Source organism: Cyprinus carpio, chromosome B6 (assembly GCF_018340385.1).
Source record: "Cyprinus carpio isolate SPL01 chromosome B6, ASM1834038v1, whole genome shotgun sequence".
NCBI classification, from domain to species: domain Eukaryota; kingdom Metazoa; phylum Chordata; class Actinopteri; order Cypriniformes; family Cyprinidae; genus Cyprinus; species Cyprinus carpio.
Genome location: NC_056602.1, coordinates 239519 through 263576, shown reverse-complemented (window position 1 = coordinate 263576; position 24058 = coordinate 239519). Strand labels below are relative to the sequence as shown.

The following is a 24058-nucleotide window of genomic DNA, read 5'->3' as shown; positions in this document are numbered from 1 at the left end:
GTCACATGATTAACTAAATTAATGAACTATCCATTTACACAATCATAAACAGTCACCAGCTTTCTTTAATTAAATATAAAAACAATGATTCAGTGACACACTGATAAAGAGTCACTAGCTGTTTTGAATGAATTTGTTAAATTCATGAATGAATCAAAGACTCACTTATTAAGAAGGTGGACATTTTAGTTTCAAATTTTAAATATAATTCCATAATACACATATAATTGGAACCTTTTATATTTATTATATTTTGTATTTAAAACAATAATGTAAAAATGCCGCTTCTGTGCAAAAATCATTTTGTCTGATTTCATTAGCTTGGTATCAGTCATATAATGTTTTATTATTCTAACTACATTAATATATACATTTTACATTTAAATTAAGGGGGACACATACATTTAAGAAAGTTAGAACAGTTGTCATTATGAAGGTAAAAATGCCAGATCAGTCTTTAATGAAAGAGTTAGTGTCGCTGTTCAAGGTGTGTGTTGTTATCAGGTTTCTTCTTCTGCTGCTGATGATGATAAACTCACACTCGCTCTTCCTCTTCCGGTGAGCTGCTGTCTCCACTCTGACACACACCTGTCACACACACACACACACACACACTGTTACTGGACCGCTGTAACCCTTCAGAGTGTGTGTGTGTGTGTGTGTGTGTCAGAGGTGTGTGTGTGTGTCAGAGGTGTGTGTGTGTGTGTGCGTGTGTGTGTGTGTGTGAAGGACGCACCGATGCTGGTCCGCAGGCGTCGGCTCGGAGCGGTAAACCCGTCGGTGGCTCCGGTACACGCGTTCAGTCGGTAGAGTGGACAGATGCTGCAGTCCGGTGAAACTCGGACAAACCGCTGCGTCAAACTCACGGCTGACCGGACCGCCGCGGACGCCGCCATGACACTGTTTTGATCACGTGACCTGCGCTGGCCAATAGCAGCCGAGGAGTGATGACGACACTACAGAAGTCTCACAGACTCGAAATCACGACGTGATGTTGTTACGTCACAATGGTTATTGTTATTCCTTTTGAATGGACGACCCAGAAACAACAGATCATTTAAAATAGAAATAACATAATTATTTCATATTTTATTGTCATGCAAAAAAATGATCTTTTATGATTATAGTTTACTGGTTATGTTTTATTTCATATGCACAAAATAAGATTAAGTAAATCTTTCAGTAATTTTGGTAGTAAACGGAGCAGTAAATATAAATGCATTTTTAAAGAAAATACTTCCACTCTCAATCTTTTCTCCTCTAGCAATGGACTAATCTATTTTATACTTTTACAAATGTACTATAACTCCTTTATTACAAGCTGCTTATGATGTTGTTTCTCATTTATAAGGCTTTGGATAAAAGCGTCTACTAAATGAATAAATAAATCAACTTTGAATACGTTTTCAGATATTGGAAATGCAATAAATGCATTTCTGTTTAACTCATGTAATCTATTTTATTGGTTCTGTGATGTTTGTTGTTTCTCAGTAGCACAAGACATGGCTGTGGTGTGATCCTCCGCCAGAGGGCGACAGACACCGCACAGATCCTCCTCCGCAGCAGCACGAGGAACTGTCTGTGTGGCTCTCTGCTGTTTCTGTTCTTGAACATTTACATTCAGTCATTTATCCAAAGAGACTTACAAACGAGGACAATGGAAGCAATCAAAAACAACAAGAGAAAGATCAGTTAGCTTAACGCAGTACACATAGCAAGGGCTTTTAAATAATATAATAAATACAAAAAAACAGATAGAATAGAAAAAGATTAGAAAGCTAGTTAGATTTGTTTTTAATTACAGTTATGTTCTTTTACTGTCACTGTCAGGGACTAGCAGAATGATGCAATTTAATGATTTAACTTTAAAAAAATAACATATTAATATACAAATTTTGCTCTGAATATATGCATTGTGTGCTGATCATTTTATAAAAGCAGTCAGGTCCTGGAGGAACGTTCTACTGTGAGTAAGTCACGGCTGGTACATGTACATGAGCCCCTTCATACAACATTCCTACAGGACCTGACTGCTTTTATAAAATGGTCACCACACAATAAAAAAAAATATTACAACCAAAATTATGTATTGATATATTACTTTTCTGAGGCAAGTTTGTTAAATGCTGTCCTTCTGGTAACAGCAACAGAACGTTCTGATGTAACAAGCCTCATCTGTGGAGCTCAAATAAAAACAGAGGAAAGGAACTCTTCTCATCCGCTGGGTCTTTTATTTTTAGCACTATATGATACAGGGTACACTCTAAAAAGTGCTGGGTTAAATACAACCCAGCGTCGAGTAGAACATGGACAAACCCAGCGGATGGGCTAAACGTTTATCCCAGTCTTCTGGATAATGACCCAAATGAAAGAGTTTTGACACGTTATGAATAAAACACAGCTGCTGACCAATCAGAATCAAGAACTGGAACTAACTGTTTTATAAAAAACAATCAGCCGTGTGAAGCTGTGGTTTACAGTGAATTTAGAACAGCTTAGAAGGTTTTACTCCGATCCACATCAGTGTCTTTCAGCTGTTCTACATTCACTGTAACCCAAGGCTTCACGGGGCTTGCTGCTTTGTTTAACCCATCCTGTGTGAACAGATCATCTGTGTGTGTGTGTGTGTGTGTGTGTGTGTGTGTGTGTGTGTGTGTGTGTGTGTGTGTGTGTGTGTGTGTGTGTGAACTGTGGCCTAATTCACTTCAGAAATGTTTTTCAAGCCGTCAGCACTACCTCCACACAGAAGTGTGTGTTCAATAATGGCTGAGACTTAAGGTCAAATTCAAATGTAGTGCCTACTCAGACAGTACATGATTCGGGACGCGCTGAATGTCTCCCTCGTCTCACACACCTGACTGAACTCTTTAGCTCGTTAGCAGAGACTGAGATCTGAAGTGTGTGTCTGAAGAGAGACAGATATGATGCGCAGTCTCAGGGACCGTTTGAAAACGTCTGGTCTAAACCAACACAAGTGCTTCTCTTCACATGTAAAAAACCTCAACACTAAGAGACCTAAAAGATGAAAGTCATATGAGCAGAGTGACACATCACACTCACACACACACACACACACACACACACACACACACACACACACACACTCACACACACACACACACACACACACATGTCACTTATCTGTCTGTGTGTGACTGCAGTATCTGAACATCTTTCCTCTCTCTGTCTGCTTAGCTTCTTTTCAACTTCATGAGACTAAACTAACCCACCATCTGCCTGCAGCCTGCTGGACCACAAGCACACACACACACACACACACACACACACACACACACACTCACACACACACACACACTTATAGCTATCTCTCTCTCTCTCTCTCTCTCTCTCTCTCTCTCACACAACACACACACACACACACACACACACACTCTCTCTCTTACTCTCTCTCTCTCTCTCTCTCTCTCTCTCTCTCTCTCTCCTCTCACACACACACACACACCACACCCACACACAATCTCTTACTCTCTCTCTTCTCTCCTCTCTCTCGTCCACCTCTCTCTCTCTCTCTCTCTCTCTCTCTCTCTCCACACACCACACACACACACACACACTTACTCTCTCTCTCTCTCTCTCTCTCTCTCTCTCTCACACACACACACACACACTCACTCACACTCCTCTCTCTCTCTCTCTCTCTCCGTCTCCTCTCTCCTCTCTCTCCCCCACACAAACACACACACACACACACTTACTCTCTCTCTTCCCTCTCTTCTCTCTCTCTCTCTATCCACACACACACAACACACACACTTACACCCACACTCTCTCTCTCTCTCTCTCTCTCTCTCTCTCACACAAAACAAAAAAACATATAACACAAAAACACACACTCTCTCTCTCTCTCTCTCTCTCTCACACACACACACACACACACACACAACACACACACACTCTCTATCTCTCTCTCTCTCTCACACTCACACACACACACACTCTTTGCTCTCTGGGTAACCAGCTCTTTCTGTGTCTGCCGTCTCGATGGCTAGACTGTGCTCACTGAGCCTGTACTTGCTCAGGATCCGTCTCTGCTTTGTGTCTCTGACACACTGGAGATAATCTTCACATTCATAACCTGATTTTAGAGTTCGATAGAATTGTAATTTACTTTGTGTTTTAGTTTCTTGATCCCAATTTCCAGACATGTATTTTTAGATTGTTTGATAATTTGATTGATTTTGATGTTCGGGTGAGAAGCAGTGCTGGTCTGAAACTGGTTAGTGTTAGTAGAGTTAGTCAGGTTAGTAAGTCTCAGAACTAACTGACTGAGTGGACTCTTTTCAGGGTTTGTAGCGCTTTAAAATGTAGCGATTCTGTGGGACTTGATTTAAGATGCATCAAGAATTTGAGGGATCTTTTATGCATATTAATAATCAATGGGAATCTGCCTAATTCTGCCCTACATGCGTTATTGGGTGTTTTTCTTTGTAATTTAAGAATCATTTTGCAGAATTCTGTGTGTAGGGCTTCTGTTGGATGTCTGTCCCATCTAGTGTAGCTCTGATCACTGAGTGGACCCCAAACCTCACTTCCACACAGCGCTATGGGCTGAATCACACTATCAAAGATTTTACACCAAATTGGAAGCGGTATTTCAATATTTTGGAATTTATTCTTGATTGCGTATAGAGCCCTTCGAGCTTTATCTTTGAGAGCATTCACTGCCGAACTGAAACTCCCCGATGCAGTGATGATCAGGCCGAGGTAAGTGTACTGCAGCGTGTGTTCTAGACTGAACTGGTATCTGTGTTCCTGACATCTGGGCTTTTTCTGAAAGACAATAATGTTGGTCTTCTCTCTCTCACACACACACAATCACACACACACACACACACACACACACACACACACACACACACACACACACACACTCTCTCACACATACACACACAGCATGACATCACTGTCACAGCATGACACTGAACGCAGCATGACATCACTGTCTGCAGTCATACACACGCGTTTGCATCGAGTCGTGTTCGGGACGGATTGAAAACTCTTCTGCAATTCATATTGTCATAACTAGTGGTCGTTCTGATTTGAAATGTTCATCTGAATTTTCTCTTTATGACAGTTTGTTTGTGGCTAGAACATATTGTCTAATATACAGGTGCCGGTCATATAATTAGAATATCATCAAAAAGTTGATTTATTTCACTAATTTCATTCAAAAAGTGAAACTTGTATATTATATTCATTCATTACACAAAGACTGATATATTTCAAATGTTTATGTCTTTTAATTTTTAAGATTATAACTGACAACTAATGAAAATCCCAAATTCAGTATCTCAGAAAATTAGAATATTACTTAAGACCAATACAAAGAAAGGATTTTTAAAAATCTTGGCCAACTGAAAAGTATAAAAATAAAAAGTATGAGCATGTACAGCACTCGATACTTAGTTGGGGCTCCTTTTGCCTGAATTACTGCAGCAATGCGGCGTGGCATGGAGTCGATCAGGTCTGTGGCACTTCTCAGGTGTTATGAGAGCCCAGGTTGCTCTGATAGTGGCCTTCAGCTCTTCTGCATTGTTGGGTCTGGCATATCGCATCTTCCTCTTCACAATACCCCATAGATTTTCTGTGGGGTTAAAGGTCAGGCGAGTTTGCTGGCCAATTAAGAACAGGGATACCATGGTCCTTAAACCAGGCACTGGAAGCTTTGGCACTGTGTGCAGGTGCCAAGTCCTGTTGGAAAATGAAATCTGCATCTCCATAAAGTTGGTCAGCAGAAGGAAGCATGAAGTGCTCTAAAACTTCCTGTTATACGGCTGTGTTGACCTTGGACCTCAGAAAACACAGTGGTCCAACACCAGAGGATGACATGGCACTGCAAACCATCACTGACTGTGGAAACTTTACACTGGACCTCAAGCAACGTGGATTGTGTGCCTCTCCTCTCTTCCTTCAGACTCTGGGACCCTGATTTCCAAAGGAAATGCAAAATTTACTTTCATCAGAGAACATAACTTTGGACTACTCAGCAGCAGTCCAGTCCTTTTTGTCTTTAGCCCAGGCGAGACGCTTCTGACGCTGTCTGTTGTTCAAGAGTGGCTTGACACAAGGAATGCTCAGCTGAAACCCATGTCTTACATACGTCTGTACGTAGTGGTTCTTGAAGCACTGACTCCAGCTGCAGTCCACTCTTTGTGAATCTCCCCCACATTTTTGAATGGCTTTTGTTTCACAATCCTCTCCAGGGTGCAGTTATCCCTATTGCTTGTACACCTTTTCCTTCCCTTCGCCTCTCCATTAATGTGCTTGGACACAGAGCTCTGTGAACAGACAGCCTCTTTTGCAATGACCTTTTGTGTCTTGCCCTCCTTGTGCAAGGTGTCAATGGTCGTCTTTTGGACAACTGTCAAGTCAGCAGTCGTCCCCATGATTGTGTAGCCTACAGAACTAGACTGAGAGACCATTTAAAGGCCTTTGCAGGTGTTTTGAGTTAATTAATTGATTAGAGTGTGGCACCAGGTGTCTGCAGTATTGAACCTTTTCACAATATTCAAATTTTCTGAGATATTGAATTTGGGATTTTCCTTAGTTGTCAGTTATAATCATCAAAATGAAAAGAAATAAACATTTGAAATATATCAGTATGTGTGTAATGAATGAATATAATATACAAGTTTCACTTTTTGAATGGAATTAGTGAAATAAATCAACTTTTTGATGATATTCTAATTATATGACCAGCACCTGTATAGAAACATGCAAATGACACTCCTTTAGACTTTATTAATTAACCTTTGTCTCAGACACAGATGTTGGGAAACAGAATAATGATTTTTCACACACACACACACACACACACACACACACACACACACATACATCTTAACAATTTATTTAAGTCCACTTAAAAGAAGTAACTTACATAAATATTATAGATGCAGTTATATACATGTACAAAATCATGGACCAGTGGCATGCAACAGGTCATCACAATATTACAGTTTTTCTTGATTGCTTAAACACTATAAGCAGGCTTTTGAGCTAAAATTTCAAGACCATAACGCCATTTTTCAAGTCAAGTCAAGTCACCCTTATTTATATAGCGCTTTAAACTAAAAATATTGCGTCAAAGCAACTGAACAACATTAATAAGGAAAACAGTGTGTCAATAATGCAAAATGACAGTTAAAGGCAGTTCATCATTGAATTCAGTGATGTCATCATGCAGCTCAGTTCAGTTAAAATAGGCTCAGGCTCAGTCGGGGGCCAGTTCTCCTCTGGCCAGACGAAACCAGCAGTTCAATTCCAGGCTGCAGCAAAGTCAGATTGTGCAGAAGAATCATCTGTTTCCTGTGGTCTTGTCCCGGTGGTCGTCTGAGACAAGGTCTTTACAGGGGATCTGTCTCTGGGGCTCTAGTCCCGGTCTCCGCTGTCTTTCAGGGCTGTAGAGGTCCTTTCTAGGTGCTGATCCACCATCTGAACTGGATACGTACTGGATCCGGTGGCTACGGTGACCTCGGAATAAGAGAGAAACAGACTAATATGAGCGTAGATGCCATTCTTCTAAACGATGTAGCAAGTACATCGGGTGTTATGGGAAGTGTTCCCGGTTCCGGTTTACCTAATTAATGCAGCCTAAAAAAATATCCTTTAACGGATTTGGATATTAGAAGTGTATTAGTATGTTATGTGTAAGCCAGGTTAAAGAGATGGGTCTTTAATCTAGATTTAAACTCACAGAGTGTGTCTGCCTCCCGAACACTGTTAGGTAGGTTATTCCAGAGTTGAGGCGCTAAATAGGAAAAGGATCTGCCGCCCGCAGTTGACCTTGATATTCTAGGTATTATCAAATTTCCAGAGTTTTGAGAACGGAGCGGACGTGGAGGACTATAATGTAACAAGAGCTCGTTCAAATACTGAGGTTCAACCATTCAGGGATTTATAGGTAATTAGCAAGAGTTTAAAATCTATACGATGTTTAATAGGGAGCCAGTGCAGTGTTCACAGAACCGGGCTAATATTGTCATACTTCTTGATTCTTGTAAGAACTCTAGCTGCTGCATTTTGGACTAACTGTAGTTTGTTTACTAAGCGTGCAGAACAACCACCCAATAGAGCATTACAATAATCTAACCTTGAGGTCATAAACTCATGGATTAACATTTCTGCATTTGACATTGAGAGCATAGGCCGTAATTTAGATATATTTTTGAGATGGAAAAATGCAGTTTTACAAATGCTAGAAATGTGGATTTCTAAGGAAAGGTTGCTATCAAATAGCACACCTAGGTTCCTAACTGATGACGAAGAATTGACAGAGCAGCCATCAAGTCTTAGACAGCGTTCTAGGTTATTACATTTTAGGTCCTATAATTAACGTCTCTGTTTTTTCAGAATTTAGCAGTAAGAAATTACTCGTCATCCAGTTTTTTATATCGACTATGCATTCCGTTAGCTTTTCAAATTGGTATGTTTCGCCGGGCCGCGAAGAAATATATAAACGATAATCATCAGCATAACAGTGAAAGCGAACACCGTGTTTCCTGATCATATAACCCAAGGATAACATGTAAAGCATAAAGAGTAACGGCCCTAGTACTGAGCCTTGAGGTACTCCATACTGCACTTGTGAACGATATGATACCTCTTCATTCACTGCTACGAATTGATGGCGGTCATATAAGTACGATTTAAACCATGCTAATGCACTTCCATTAATGCCAACAAAGTGTTCTAGTCTATGCAAAAGAATAGTGTGGTCAATAGTGTCGAACGCAGCACTAAGATCAAATAGCACTAATAGATAGATACAACCACGATCAGATGATAAGAGCAGGTCATTTGTAACTCTAAGGAGAGCAGTCTCAGTACTATGATACGGTCTAAATCCTGACTGGAAATCCTCACAGATGCCATTTTTCTCTAAGAAGGAATATAATTGTGAGGATACTACATTTTCTAGTATCTTGGACAGAAAAGGGAGATTCGAGATCGGTCTATAATTAACTAGTTCTTTGGGGTCAAGTTGTGGTTTTTTGATGAGAGGCCTTAAAACAGCCAGTTTGAAGGTTTTGGGCACATATCCTAATAACAATGAGGAATTAATAATAGTCAGAAGAGGATCTATGACTTCTGGAAGCACCTCTTTAGGAGCTTAGATGGAACAGGGTCTAACATACATGTTGTTGGTTTAGATGATTTAACAAGTTTATACAATTCTTCCTCTCCTATAGTAGAGAATGAGTGGAACTGTTCCTCAGGGGATCTATAGTGCGCTGTCTGATGTGATACTGTAGCTGACGGCTGCATGGTTACAATTTTATCTCTAATAGTATTGACTTTAGAAGTAAAGTAGTTCATAAAGTCATTACTGCTGTCATCACAGCCAAACTTAATTTGCTTCACCGTCGCCTCGATCATAAGAACATTCAGGGAGGTGTACCTCAGTGTACTCTACTGTAACTTTTGAGAGCGGTACTCTATTACAACACATGCATCAGATTGTCTTACATACAGATAGAGTTCAAGATTCGTCACATACATCGTCACATATTATATAGAGCATATATAACCAGCAGTGAAATGTGAGTCATGTCCGCTCAATGGACAGTGCAATTATTAAAAAATACAACACAAATGAAAATATACATAAATATAGGTGTGAAAGAATGACATAAAAGTTAACAATAAAAATATAAGAATAAAATATAAAAAAGATGTATACTATAGGATTAAATATAGAATGGAAAATAATGTGCATGAAAGGACACTGTAGTCTTAAATATTAAGATACCCAGGGATGTACAAGAGGCAATGTGCATATGTGCATTATACTGGAGTCTTTTGTAAAAAGTACTTTTGTAAAATCAGTACTTCTATTTGTGTAGGACACAGAGACGAGGGAATGGAAGAAGCCTGACTAGACATTACAGGTGATGTGTGACGGGGTGGATCAGTCATGCGAGAGGATTTTACCCTCGCTGCCTGGCTAGGGCCAGTATAGCCTGTGATGTCTGTCCCAGACCAAAGATGTGATGCTGGGGCAGAATATTTTTTTATTGTTGTTTGGTGTATTGTACTGTACAGTACATTAAGGAATAGAAAATGTGCAAATGTGTGTAAGACTATGTTGTAGTGTGTGTGTTTTTGAGGGCTTGTGTGTGATGTCTGAGGGAAAAGTTTGGTTTTTCAGCAAGAGTGAGTGGTTTTGAGTGCAGAGCTTCATTTTGACCTGAAAATAGGTTGTTTGGGTAATTGGGTGAGATGTTATGGATTTTGTGTTTACTGTTTTGAGAATATGAGGCATAGTTTCAAGAAATGTGTTTAAGCAATCGAGAAAAACTGTAAACATCACTGAGTGAATGAACAGCGCTCTCTTCCACTCTCAATACTCATGACTGAAGTGTCCTTGAGCAAGGCACTGAACCCCAGTTGCTCCCCGGGCGCTGGATATATAGCTGCCCACTGCTCCGGGTGTGTGTTCACTTCTCACTGCTGTGTGTGTGCACCAGTTCCGAGTATGGGTTACCATACTTGGCAAATGTCACGACTTTCACTTTCACTAACAGCGTCTGGCACAGTACTTTGCTCGCCATTTAGCCCTCTTTCTGGGCATCCCAAGTTGTTGAAGCCCTCTTACAACCAACCTGTGTGTGTGTCCTAAGCTAACAAATATAAAAACAAGTAATCGGCCTCGATAACCTATTTCTGAAATGGTATTTAGGAGTGATTGATATTTAATGACTTTAGTCATGAAAGCTTCCTCCATACTAGAGTCAAAGGTACATGCAACACCTCTCTACACTCCTCATTAATCACAATAACATCTGCTGTGTTAGCAGACAGATGAGAAAAGATTACAGAGTTCCTGTTGAGATACTGGAACATGGATGAATTTACACAATGAATTTACACAAGAATGTTTGTATATTCTTACTAAAGGTGGTAAATAGTTTGATATGCATGCTGTGTACATTCTCTTGTAAGCATGACAGCCGTTCAGGATATGTGGCAATGTTTGATCTGTTCTGAAGTGTGATGCCGACACCACACTGAACACAGAGTTGTAGGAAACCAGATAGACAGGTTGAGTCTAGGAGGAAGAATTTGTACTCTGGCTTTTACTGTGAAAATAACAATGTGAAATAACCGTTCACACCATTCACAACTCTTGCAAAACATCCTTAAAGGACATGCAAGTTTTCCCTGAAGGTTCAGTCCAGGCCAGTGTTGTTTTTGATGATACTGATGTAAATCCATGAGAGTTCACCGGGCACCTGTAGATGTTATTGGGGGGCTATATCCACTGAATGCAGCTGTTGCTCTGACATAGATCAGGGGGTCAGTGATGATATCCTCTGAGACCCTCACCGTCCTCACAGGTCATTCAGGTCCGGCCAGTCTGACCAGACACCAAAACCAGCAGAGTGGGTGTCAAGTTTTCTCGCTGGGTTATCTTCTCAAGCCAAGGAAGTGGGGCTCTGAGTCCCTGGGTAACAGCACCCCCATGTCTCCTGAGGTCCAGGAACAGGGAGGATCGGCTTCCAAGTACAACATGTTCCTGGAACAACATTTCAATGGAACAACAAATCAATCCACCAATCAGAACTGAGTTATAACTTTTTCAGGAAATATCTGTTTTAGGTTTAAAATCAGGGTTAGGTGCTTCTACACCCTTGTTAATCAGCTATCATAAATTATGGGTAGGGTTAGGTTTAGGGGTAGGGAATGGGCTAAGTCTATATTTTTGGACAACAATGTTGATCCAGGATCATGTCTTACTTGGCACAATCACGGCGACCGGGAGGATCAAGCCAACTCTCTAACGTCTCTGTCATTATTGTTCAGGATGATCAGAAGGTGATAAACCCACATGCTGCCACTGGGGATGAAAAATGATGTCATGAGTGCTGTGTGTAGAAAAAATGATGTCACGAGTGCTGTGTGTATTCAGTCCGAACCACTTTCACACTAAGCTCACTGTTTTGTTATTCATTTGCTCAGCACTTTCTCTTGAATATGAGCGCTGGAGAACAGATGTTGTACTTTAGACAGTCACCTGTCTAACAGCCTCCAGCTTCAAGGTCAGTGGCAGTGGACATTTATCAATCAGGTCCAGCCTGCATGTGAACTCTGACAAGATGATGTTTACTTGCTCTTTCCATTCTCCTGCAATATTAATTTTAAACCTGTCCTCCAAACTAATACGCTCGTATAGGTCGTTTTAGTCCAAATCCCTGAAATACGACCCATCAGAGCGTATACTACAATTGCGCCCCTAATCGGCAAAAGGTCGTTTTTCATATTAATGTTTTGTACTCTTTTATTTGCACGACAGACGCAACGCGATACTGTCATTATTTTTACCCCCATCTAGAGGCCGCTTAACTTTAAAACGTAAATATAGGTCGTAATAAGGTGCTTACACAAACGACCTATATGGTCCGTTTTTTGTTGGAGGACAGGCTCCTGGACACCTATCAGATTTTGAGCGGTACCAGCTGCTCCCTCCACTCCTCCTCTCATACAGAACAGCACATTTTGAGTCCTTAATCTCCAGGCCTGACCATTTCATAAAAGAATCTGTTCTGGCTAGCATGTTTTTAATTATACTCTCTTCTCTGGAGGCAATCTGGACATCATCTGCATAGCCCTGTACCAGGATCAGGGATATCACACTGGGGGGGCACACTGACACATCCACTTTAACCACTGGTTCACTGAAAAAAAAAAAAATCTGGGTGGATGTAAATGTTACATAATTAAATCTGTGATATTAACAATAAAATGTTAAGTTTCTGTCTTTACATTCATACATCTAGTTTTGAATTAATCTGCATTTGTTCAAAATACAAGACAATGTGCTTTTTTTTCTTTACAAAATGTATCTAAGTAATCCCAACCAATCTTCTTAGGTACACACACACAACAAACAATAACCTTGTTTCATTTACTCAATATAAAATAATTACCCTACTTCCCTTCGTGTTTCTTTGGTCTGGTCTGGAAACCCCCCACGCAAACGAAGAGGTACACACGAGCTGAACAAGGTAAGAATAAAGTTATCAAAGTAAGGTTAGTTATATTATAACCATATTTCCATAGTGATGTGTACATTCTGGTTATAATATAACTAACATAACCATATGTTAGTTATAACCAGAATACACATCACCATATTTGTGATGAGTACATTCTACTAACATTCCGCTGACAAGCACTAGTGGTTAAATAGTTAATCATTAAATATTTGCATTTATACTTTCAGTAGAAATACTCAGTTGCTAATTAGAAAAAAAAATTAAATACAACTAAAAAAAAAACAAACAAAACAAAAAAAAAAAAACAAAGTAGATCCCACTTGAAATTTGGAACATGGAGTTGAATTCAATCAAAAATACACATTTAGAACTCTTAAAGTTATGTAGATCACACACACACAAAAATGACTAAAGAAATACTAAAATTAAGTTTACTTTATGTGTAAACATTCTTTCAACAGACAGAAAAAAATAAGTAGTTTTTACAAAGACTAGTCTTGTTTGATCTACATAATAAATTCATGCAAAAAAAATCATCATATGTTTTAAGTAAATCGAGCAGAACATTTTTATCAGTGTTGACGGCAGTTATAAAATGAATTGCACTCCAAAGGCAGCCAGTTTTAATGCTGAAGTGGTGTTGGGAGCGTGAGCTGTTCTCCACAGAATACTTCGATAAAGGAGCCTCTATTTACATCCTCCAGATCTGATCATCACATCATGAGATAAAGTTCCAAATGCATCTCTAAAGTCTAGGAAGACTGAATACAGTCTGCAGGACTCATGTTTAAAGTCATCTATCCCTGTTTTAAGGCAAAATACATGTTCATTCATACCTTGCCTATTGATGTATGCCTTTTGCTTGGTGAAGAAGATATCAGCCTCCATCAGCCAAGGAAGAACTCTGGCCAGTATGCATTTCATGAACACCTTATAGATGGAACGAAGGAGGGATTTATCCCTCCATGACGATGGATCATCACGGTTAATGTCTTTTTTTTTTTGGAATACGATGAATTATTTCTCCTTTCCATGAATCTGGGACTCTCTTATTTTCATGAAAGACAGTTGTTAAAATCTGACATGACTGCATGGTTTTAAAAGTCTCATATGTCACGCAGTCTTTACCACTTGCTTTGTTATTAGGAAGGTTATTTAACACGGTCTCTACCTCTTTATATGTAGAAAGCGTTGTTTCTGGGAAAATAGTTGGCTTCGGTGGCGGCACGTTCCTATACCAGGATGGGAAAGGAAGATTCTCGTCACGCCTCTGATTTAGGCATATATTATCATAATAAGTTTGTATAACTGTAATGTCAGGGAAGATGGTGAGGATCTTCACTGTTGTTTAAGATGACTTGGATCGCTTTAGATCTTCTGTGCTGCTTCAGATATGTGAGTTTGTTCCTACTCACCTTTTTGTTCCGCTGGCCGTACGTCGCTCGTGTCCGCAGATGTTCACGGATCCAGTCAGCTATTAGAGCCGGTGTTAAATCCTCAGCACATGGTTGTATCACCGGGAACTTCTTCAGAACTCTCGCCACATATTTCAGAAGTTATAATCCAAACGGTTTACCATTCTGGCTTTAAAAACTCACACACACACTCCTGATCACTACAATACAGCATAAAACACATAGCAAAAAAAAAATTACACTATAAATGACCAGGTAAATGTAATTTTTATTTATTATCAAGTAAAATGTATTTATATATATTTTGTCTCTTTTTTTTCCTTGGTTGTTTCTTCATCTAGGCACTTTTCTAAAGTAAACTCTTTCTAACACACTTCCACACTCTCTAGTTCATAGAACTATTCTTCATCTTAGATGCATTGTGTTTGAACATTCTATACATTACATTTTAAACACATTTGGAATAAAGTCTTTTTAAAATACTGTTATGGGCTGGTGAGGTAGAAACGCACGAAGACAAAGAAGATCAACAAAAAGGTATTTTAATTGGAACATTCAGGAGACAGGTAAATAAATCCATATTAGATCAACAAATAAACATTAACGAGAATGGACAAAATCCCAAACAGGAAGAAGACTTTAAACAAGGCAGCTGACGAGGGGAACACAGGTGGAGGGAGTTAGCTAATAATGACTAATGAGCAAATGAATCAAAAGCCATAGAAGCAAACAAGGCAGGAGAAAGGGAATCACAGAAAACTAAACCAAAACAGATCATGAACATACAAATACTAATTCATTTTTCATTTCATGTGTCCTTAGACAAAATTAAATATTGATCACTTTCGGTGGTGGAAAACTGTGGGAGTATGTTTTTTAGAAACATTTTTATAAATTTTATTTATACATAAATATGGAAATACAGTTTATTATTACTTCACTGTATGTTTAGATGATCAAGTTGTAAATATTAAATATTTTGTGTGTGTGTGTTCACAGGAAGCCTTCCCTATATTTCTTCTGCTAGAGTGACAGGCACGAGTGTGTCACACACTGATATCAGCCGTCTCTCTCACCACACACCAGCCGTTTAACAGATCCTCACGGACACTCAGTGATCCGATAACACACACGTACAGCAACTGTTTCCTACACACACACACACACACACACACACACACACACACACACACACTCTCACACACACACTCACACATACACACACACACACACACACACACACACACACACACACACACACACACACACTCACACACACACACGTATCACACACACACACACACACACACACACTCACACACACACACACACACACACACACACACACACACACACACACCACACACTCACACACACACACACACACACACACTCACACACTCACACACACACTCACACACACACACACACACACACACAACACACACTCACACGAACAGAGTTTCATTTTGTTCAGTTCTGTTCAAGGTTTTAATTGCGGTGCATCTGTAACTTCTAGAACTGAAATGCAGGCATCGCTCTACAGAACTCTCTCGAGACACACACCTCTGTAGAGATGATCCTCACAGTGTTTCTTCTTCTGAAGCTCACCGCCGCTGTAAAAGACATCAGCGTCCTGCGGAGAGCACAGTTCAGTTTCTACACAACACACACACGCTGATCTCTGAGATGAAGATGATGATGATGATGATGTCCCCTTCCTGTGGATCAAACACAGCAATCTGTACTGTATCCTTAACGTCACAGACCTCACAATCTGATTGTGGAATGTTATTCTGAGTAAGCAGTGCAGATTCGATCATGTTTGATTCTGTTGAAGGATGTTCTTCAAGAGAGTCATTTAACGGTGTATCGTTCGGTAAACACGTGTTCGTTAAGTGAAGTGACGTGACATACGTGACACACACACACACACACACACACACAGTGAACATTACTGTAATTCAAACAGAGACTGGATCTGTTCTCATATGCTCTGCCATTTTTTTTACACAATATATGATATCTCATGCACATACATTAACTTATCTCTCGGCTACTATTACAGTTCAAACCAGACCGGTTCACCTGTTAGAGGCATCATTATGATGTGTTTTGATGAAAAAAACTTGATAACATTATCAGTGGACCTCAGAGAACAGTACAACTTAAGAAACAGAAGCAGTTCATGATCCCTTTAAAAAATAATCAGTTCATTTTGCTGAAATAGCCAACATAATTCACAGAACCGCAGCTACACAGAGACGCATCAGGAACACTGGTGTAATGAGTCTGTAATTACAACCAATCAGAATCCAACTCTTCATGAACAATCAAATCTCTAAATCCTGCTTTGACTGTCAGACCATAATGAAGCGTTTCATTAAGAGCGCTCATTAACAAATATGTTTCATGTAAAACGTGGGGTAAACAGTCTACAGAGGGAATCTAATCAAATGTGTTTATTTTGAGAATATGTCATAGACTGAGGAAGAACACACTAAACTTCATCACCTTTACTGAAGAACACTAGCGATGAGATTACTAGGCTGAACTGAGTTAGTCTCCATCATTAACCAACTTAACGATCCACTCCATCACATAAAGCTGCATGCTGTTCTTCAGACGAAACAGAGGAACCTGAGCAACAGAGAACTCATCCTGATTACATTTATTCTTCTTGAATATCATATTTCACTCTGAAATACAAGTGCACACAGGTCAGCTGCATCCATGAGAAAAAGAGAGAGGCGTTTCATCTGTTTTTATGTCTCTGACGTCACGTGTCTCTGTTTTTATGTCTCTGACGTCACGTCTGCTAACGGTGCAGCAGAAATGTTTAATATGGTCTGGTTCTGAGCCAAGCAGCCCGACATACATGCGCCAACAACTGCAGAGAGACAGGAAACAGTCTGACCGCAGTATTAATGAACCACAGCAGATCCGCGGCATACGAGCGACCTTAAAATATCATCTCGTCTCTTTTACAAAACATACACCTAAAAAAAATTCCTTTGTTACTCTGTTATTTTCTACTGATTCAATCATTTTGCACTGTTGCAGCAGCAATGTCATATTCATAATGGACTGCCATTAAAATTAGCAATAATATTGCAAAACTCATGTTGAGGATTACACGTATGACCACTAGAGCATTTCCAGTACAAAAAATGATAAAAAGCTGTTTGTCAGCACTGCTGAACACAGCCTCTGAATTATGACATGATGCTCATTTCTCCTTCAATCTGAAGAGAAACTCAATAACATCATACAGACCCATTTCAAATCTTCCATTTATGTCTAAAATTTTAGAAAAAGTTGTGTCTGCTCAATTGTGCTCCTTCCTGCAAAAAAATGATCTCTATGAAGAATTTCAGTCGGGTTTCAGGCCCCATCATAGCACAGAAACTGCACTTGTTAAAATTACAAATGACTTGCTTCTTGCGTCAGACCAAGGCTGCATCTCATTGCTAGTTTTAACTTGATCTTAGTGCTGCATTCGACACCATAGATCGCAACATACTCATAGATAGATTACAAAAACTATACAGGTATCCAAGGGCAGGCTTTTAAAATGGGTTTAGATCCTACCTGTCCGATCACTACCACTTTGTTTATCTAAAATGGGGAGTCATCTCATTTATCACCAGTAAAATATGGAGTGCCACAAGGATCTGCCCTAGGTCCGCTGCTATTTTCAATATACATGTTGCCCCCCTTGGTAATATCATTAGAAAATACGGGATTAGTTTCCACTGTTATGCTGATGATACTCAACTATAAATCCAACAAGACCAGGTGAAACTTCAAAACCTATCTAAGCTAACAGAGTGTGTTAAAAATGTAAAAGATTGGATGACCAATAATTTTCTTCCTATTAAATTCAGATAAGACAGAGATATTACTTATTGGACCAAAAAACATTACACAGAATCTCGTAGATTACAATTTGCAATTAGACGGATGTACTGTTACTTCCTCTACTGTCAAAAATCTGGGTGTTATATTAGACAGTAACTTGTCTTTTGAAAATCATATTTCCCCATGTTACAAAAACAGCATTCTTCCATCTTAGAAACATTGCCAAGCTACGAAACATGTTACCTGTTTCTGATGCAGAAAAGCTAGTTCATACGTTCATGACCTCTAGACTGGACTATTGTAATGCACTGCTAGCTGGTTGTCCTGCATCCTCAATAAACAAGCTACAGGTAGTCCAAAATGCAGCGTCTACCAGGTCAAGAAAATATGATCATATTACCCCCAATACTACAGTCTCTGCACTGGCTACCTATTAAGTTCCGTATCAGTTACAAAAATATATTACTTACTATAAGGCCCTTAATGGTTTAGCTCCTGTGTACCTAACTAGTCTTCTACCACGCTACAACCCAATCACGCTCCCTAAGGTCACAAAACGCTGGACTTTTGATAGTACCTAGGATAGCAAAGTCCACTAAAGGAGGTAGAGCTTTTTCACATTTGGCTCCCAAACTCTGGAATAGCCCTTCCTGATAATGTTCGGGGTTCAGACACACTTTCTCTGTTTAAATCTAGATTAAAAACACACCTCTTTGGCTAAGCATTCAAATAATGCATCTCATAATTTTGGACTGCAGTTATATCTGATCAAATGCGCATTATTATTCTTTAGCTTGGGTTTAACTAATTAATTTTACTTGGCTGGAACAGCAGCTACGCTAATTATGTCTCTATTTCTCTATTTCTCTGTTTCTGCTGGATTTACATCCCGTGGTAACTAGGGATTTACACAAGCTCCAGTCTGGATCCAGAAACACCTGAGAAAGAGATGATGCCCATAATTGCTGTTAATAGTGTTAATCCTAACCCAGATAAAACATACAAAACAACCACATTAACATTTCTATTTGATTGCATAATTGCTGTTAATAGTGTTAATCGTCTGTTTGTTTACGTCTTTTATTGATTTTTCTGAACATTTCTGCCGTATGCACATAAACTGAGTCACCACTGATAAGCTACTACTAAATATTGTAAAAACTTAATTTTCTGTAACGTTCCTTTGCAATTATTTGTATCGTAAAAAGCACTATATAAATAAACTTGAATTGAATTGAATTGAAAAAAACTTCCCCCAGAACAACCCTAAAAAAACACACGATAACTGATTTCTGCTCATACTTTCATTTGCTTTCATTCACACATTTTTCAAATTCAATACACTTTTTAAAAGGCTCTTGTGCATCTCATATTTTAGACTTCTGATAATGTCTATAGAAAATAGCTACTATTAAAATGAGTTCAATTAATTCTTCTGTTTATCCCTGTAAAGCTGCTTTGACACAGTGAGTATTAAGCACAATATAAATAAAAGTTACGTCTTGACTCAAATAATGCTTCATGCAAACAATAATGCAGAGAAGGACTTTATTCGTGCTCATTTCAGAGAGACACAGAAGGATAAAAGTGACCTCAAAGGTCAACCGGGATGACCTGTCTGACCTCTGACCTCTTTATCAGAAAGTAAAACAGCTTTTACCGTTAGAGACGAGTGCCAGAAAAACTCACATTGAAATATTCATAGATAAAAACTGAACTACATAAACAAACAAATGCTCTCTCATGTTGCATGGCCAGAGATCTTTTGCACCAGTTTTTACTGCAGATCTGCCAGAGGTGAGCCTGATCAGATCTTCTGTGTGTGACGTCTGTCAGCCACAGCGTGTGTGTTCCTGCAGCGTGTGGCGCGTCACAGAGGTTCCTGTGAGGCACAGTCACACAGTTCAGTGTTCAGGTGTGAGAGATTACTCTGAGACCTGAGGCAGAACACCAGAAGACAAGTCTGAGCTCGAGCGCTGATCCAACCACAATTCACATGCATTTCATCTGACTGAACCTGCATTCGGCTCAAGACGGCGCTCACATGGAGCTGGAGCTGTATAATCACACTGCTGGAGGATTACAGATCATCTCAGCTAATTAACATGTTCATCAGTGGATATTAATGTGACTCCTACAGGAAGATCCGCAGCAGAATCATATTATGGCCCACTGAAACCAACAAACACAAGTGTTAAAACCTCAACCACTGCAGGTTTAGAGGAGAGAGCGGAGAATGAGGGGAAGTGAGAGAGAGAGAGAGAGCGAGCGTTACAGAAAGAGAGAGCGGTTGAGTCATTCTCTGTAATTGTCGTCTCTGTTCGTGTGGAGCTCTTCTGTAGGTATTCATGTTGAGTCGTGTTTGTTTCTTCTACTGAAGTTTTCATGCCACAGCTTTACTGGCACACAAATCTAGAAATGGTAAGAGATTTCTATCCCTTCTGAAACTCATGTTTTATTGTTATGAATAATGAGGAGCTATATATTCTACAGTATGGAGGAGATAAATGTGTACTTGTGTGTGTTTGCTTTTGTAATTACTCATTCTAGTTTGTGTTGAATGTTTTTTAATGTTTTATTAGACCCAGGAACGATACAGAATAACTTTTTTTTAATAATAATTTTGATGTTTCTAATCAAAATTCCAGCACGTCTCTGCTTAAGATTTAACTAAGATCCAAAGAACAATTCAGAACACCGTCAAACTATGAATGTACAGAAAATTAAACACACACATAGTAAAATAGCCAAAAACCCAAATTATTAGCATTTGCCAGATTTAATCTCTTCCCGGGTGAAAAAAGTGCACTTCCATAATGTACTTAAAGTGCTCTATTTTCTGTTAAGTCAGCACTTGTAGTATACTTGGTAACTCATCTTTCATACAAGTGCTAACTAAATACATTTTAAAATACGGAGACAGTATGTTAAAAGCACATTTTACTTCATATTCATGGTGCCCCTATACTTAGATGATCTTAAGTTTATCTTAAGAAATACTAAAGAATATTTTTTTGTATATAAAGTACAAAATGAGTGTGTGAAAATAGAGCACTTTAAGTACATCATGGAAGTGCACTTTTGTCACCTGGGTTTATGAATTTTCTTCTGAACATTGTGAGAATGTGAACGAATCAAAGGTCAATAAGACTCCATTTAACATTAGTTCAATCATGACAACTCTCTGAAGATTGTAGTTGTGATGGATATGACAATGTTAATGTGTTTGTTCTTGGCGTAATAGATCTGCTACGCTGCTGAACTGCTGCTTCTGTTGGTTATTGCTGTAGCTGTAGATTATTGCTGCTGCTGCAAGCAAGTACAGGAACTTGCTACTGTCAATGAATATTAGTATTTCTGCTGCACAAATAGCATATAAAACCCCCACCCCATAACCTGTAGCAGATCATATACAGGTGGAGCAGCTCCAGGCACGTGAACAAAAGCAGCAATCTCATTGGTCGGCCAGTTATTAACGCGGCGTGTCAAATAAAAAAAAATGAGCACAAAGCGTTTTTAAAAAATTCTTCCGAGTGAAACTTCAGAATGTGCACACAGCAGAAAGTGAAAGCATGCCCCCAGGTTTTTAATTGGTGTTTGGTGAGCTGATGATGCTCTTGTGTTTTTCAGGACTGAAGCTATGGACCCAAACCAAGCAGTTCTGCCATCCAGTATATACTCAACAATCTGCCTTCACAAAACAACTCCTGCTCAGTTTTCTGATGCTCAGGTTCTCTCTTAGGATGAACTGAACTCCACAGCGTCTCATCACTGAGAGCAAAAAGAAGTTTGTTGGGGAACCATGGAGCTTGACGCTGTGACCTCCAGCACAGGGACGACCAACACACCCTCGCAGGACTATCACTACAACGAAGTCCTCCAGCGGCACTATAACTATACTGGCAAACTGGATCAGGACCGGTACAGAGTTGGACTGAAACCAGAATCCATCGCCTGTCTGTTCATCTGCCTCTTGATCATCTTGGAGAACTTGATCGTCTTCATGGCCATCTGGAAGAACAAGAAGCTCCACATGCCCATGTACTACCTGCTGGCAAACCTGACGCGCTGTCGGACCTGCTGGCCGGATTCACCTACATGCTGAACATCATGCTGTCGGGTCCGAAACACGCTGAAGCTGACGCCGCTGCTGTGGTTTCCTGAGGGAGGGTGGAGTCTTCATCACGCTCTCGGCGTCCTTCGTCATTCTGCTGGCCATCGCCATCGAGCGCTACTTCACCATGCTCAACACCAAGCCCTACCACCGCGCCAAACGCAACCGCATGTTCATACTGATCGCCGCCAGCTGGGCTCTGTCGCTGTTGCTAAGCGCTCTGCCCATTATGGGCTGGAACTGTCTGCATCATCTGGAGTTGTGCTCCACCGTCCTGCCCGCTCTAAAACGCCAAGAGCTACATCTTCTTCTGCGTGTTTGTGTTCCTGGCCGTCCTGCTGGCTATCGTCCTTCTGTACGGACGCATCTTTCACTTCGTCAAGTCCAACACGCAGAACCCGAGCTGCGTTCAGCGCAAACCCTACGGCCATCGCTCGCGGAAAGTACATGGCGTTGCTGAAGACCGTCACCATCGTGGTGGGAGTGTTTCATCCTGTGCTGGATGCCGCTGTTCGTGCTCCTGCTGATAGACTTCGTGTGTCCTGTGAAGACATGTCCTGTTCTCTTCAAGTTTGAGTACTTCCTGGCCGTGGCCATGTTTAATTCCTTCATTAACCCCATCATTTACACACTGACGAGCAGAGATATGCGGCGGGCTATTCTGAAGCTGCTCTGCCACCGCTGCCTGGTGACCAAAGACGGCCGCGTGAGGAACATCGGCATCCGCATCAGCTTCACGAAGACAGACGTGAACCGCCAGGGACTGGAGACGACCATCTCATCCGGAAACGGCATCACCTTACCTGTTAAATCCATTTACCCCAAACTCAAGCTCTCCGTCATCGCGTAAGCATGAGATCCTAACCACATCTGTGTCCCTGCAGCACAAAAGTAGCACAGGTATATTTGTAGCAAGACAAATATTGTCCTCCTAACAAACCATACATCAATGGAAAGATTATTTATTAAGCTTTCAGATTGTGCATGCATCTCAATTTCATAAAATGGACCCTTATGACTGGCTTTGTGGTCCAAGGCCAAATTTCAGAGCTTGAACTTGAATCACATGACGAGGTCAAGTCTAATTAAAGGCTCATTTTAGTCACACAGCCTAAAAGAGAAACTGTTTCAGACACTCGCTTTACAGCAAGATCCAACTTTGCTATATGGACCTCGAATCGAGCTGTCGTGGCCAGAAAAAGGTCTTTGAGTTGGTGTTCTTCAGCATTTCAACATTTGGTCCTTTATATGTGAACTGAGTTACAGCTGCACAAATACTCAGAAAGACAAAGTTATCAGTTTATATCAGCCAGTATCAACTTGGGGTCTGAATGCATGCAAAGACTTCAAACAAACATGCACTGAACAGCAGACAGGCCTAAAATAGCGACCTTGAGCTTTGGAAAAAGTGCTTTATAAATTATACTTATTATTATTATTAAATATGACAGTATATGTCAGTCATTTCTGCTACTGATGAATACACAAACCCTCCACAGATAAATATTCCACTCTCATGCTCTTATCGAGTGTTAAACCGTAAGCATCCCTTTCACACAAAGCATATTTAAGGTTTTCTTTGTACAGTGTAATACTTGATATGTTTTGTACAAGCTTTTTAAAGCCTGATTGATACTAAATTATGTTCT

The 24058-nt window shown here is 40.0% G+C and overlaps 1 protein-coding gene and 1 pseudogene across 2 annotated transcripts in view; one reads left to right on the top strand and one right to left on the bottom strand.

Moving 5' to 3' along the window:
• Positions 1 to 981, bottom strand: part of LOC122133856 (ferredoxin-2, mitochondrial-like) — a 104429-nt gene extending 103448 nt beyond the window's left edge. The window contains exons 1-2 of one of the 2 annotated variants that reach the window (XM_042725245.1): positions 737 to 981; positions 540 to 588 (exon numbers count right to left, since the gene is read on the bottom strand). In XM_042725245.1, the coding sequence (XP_042581179.1) occupies positions 540 to 588; positions 737 to 896 (209 nt within the window). In that variant the 5' untranslated portion in view covers positions 897 to 981. The remainder of the gene's footprint in view (positions 1 to 539; positions 589 to 736) is intronic. The other variant, XM_042725247.1, reaches the window with a different exon arrangement.
• Positions 982 to 21942: 20961 nt separating this feature from the next.
• LOC122137600 lies at positions 21943 to 23408 on the top strand (annotated as a pseudogene).
• The last annotated feature ends 650 nt before the right edge of the window (positions 23409 to 24058 follow it).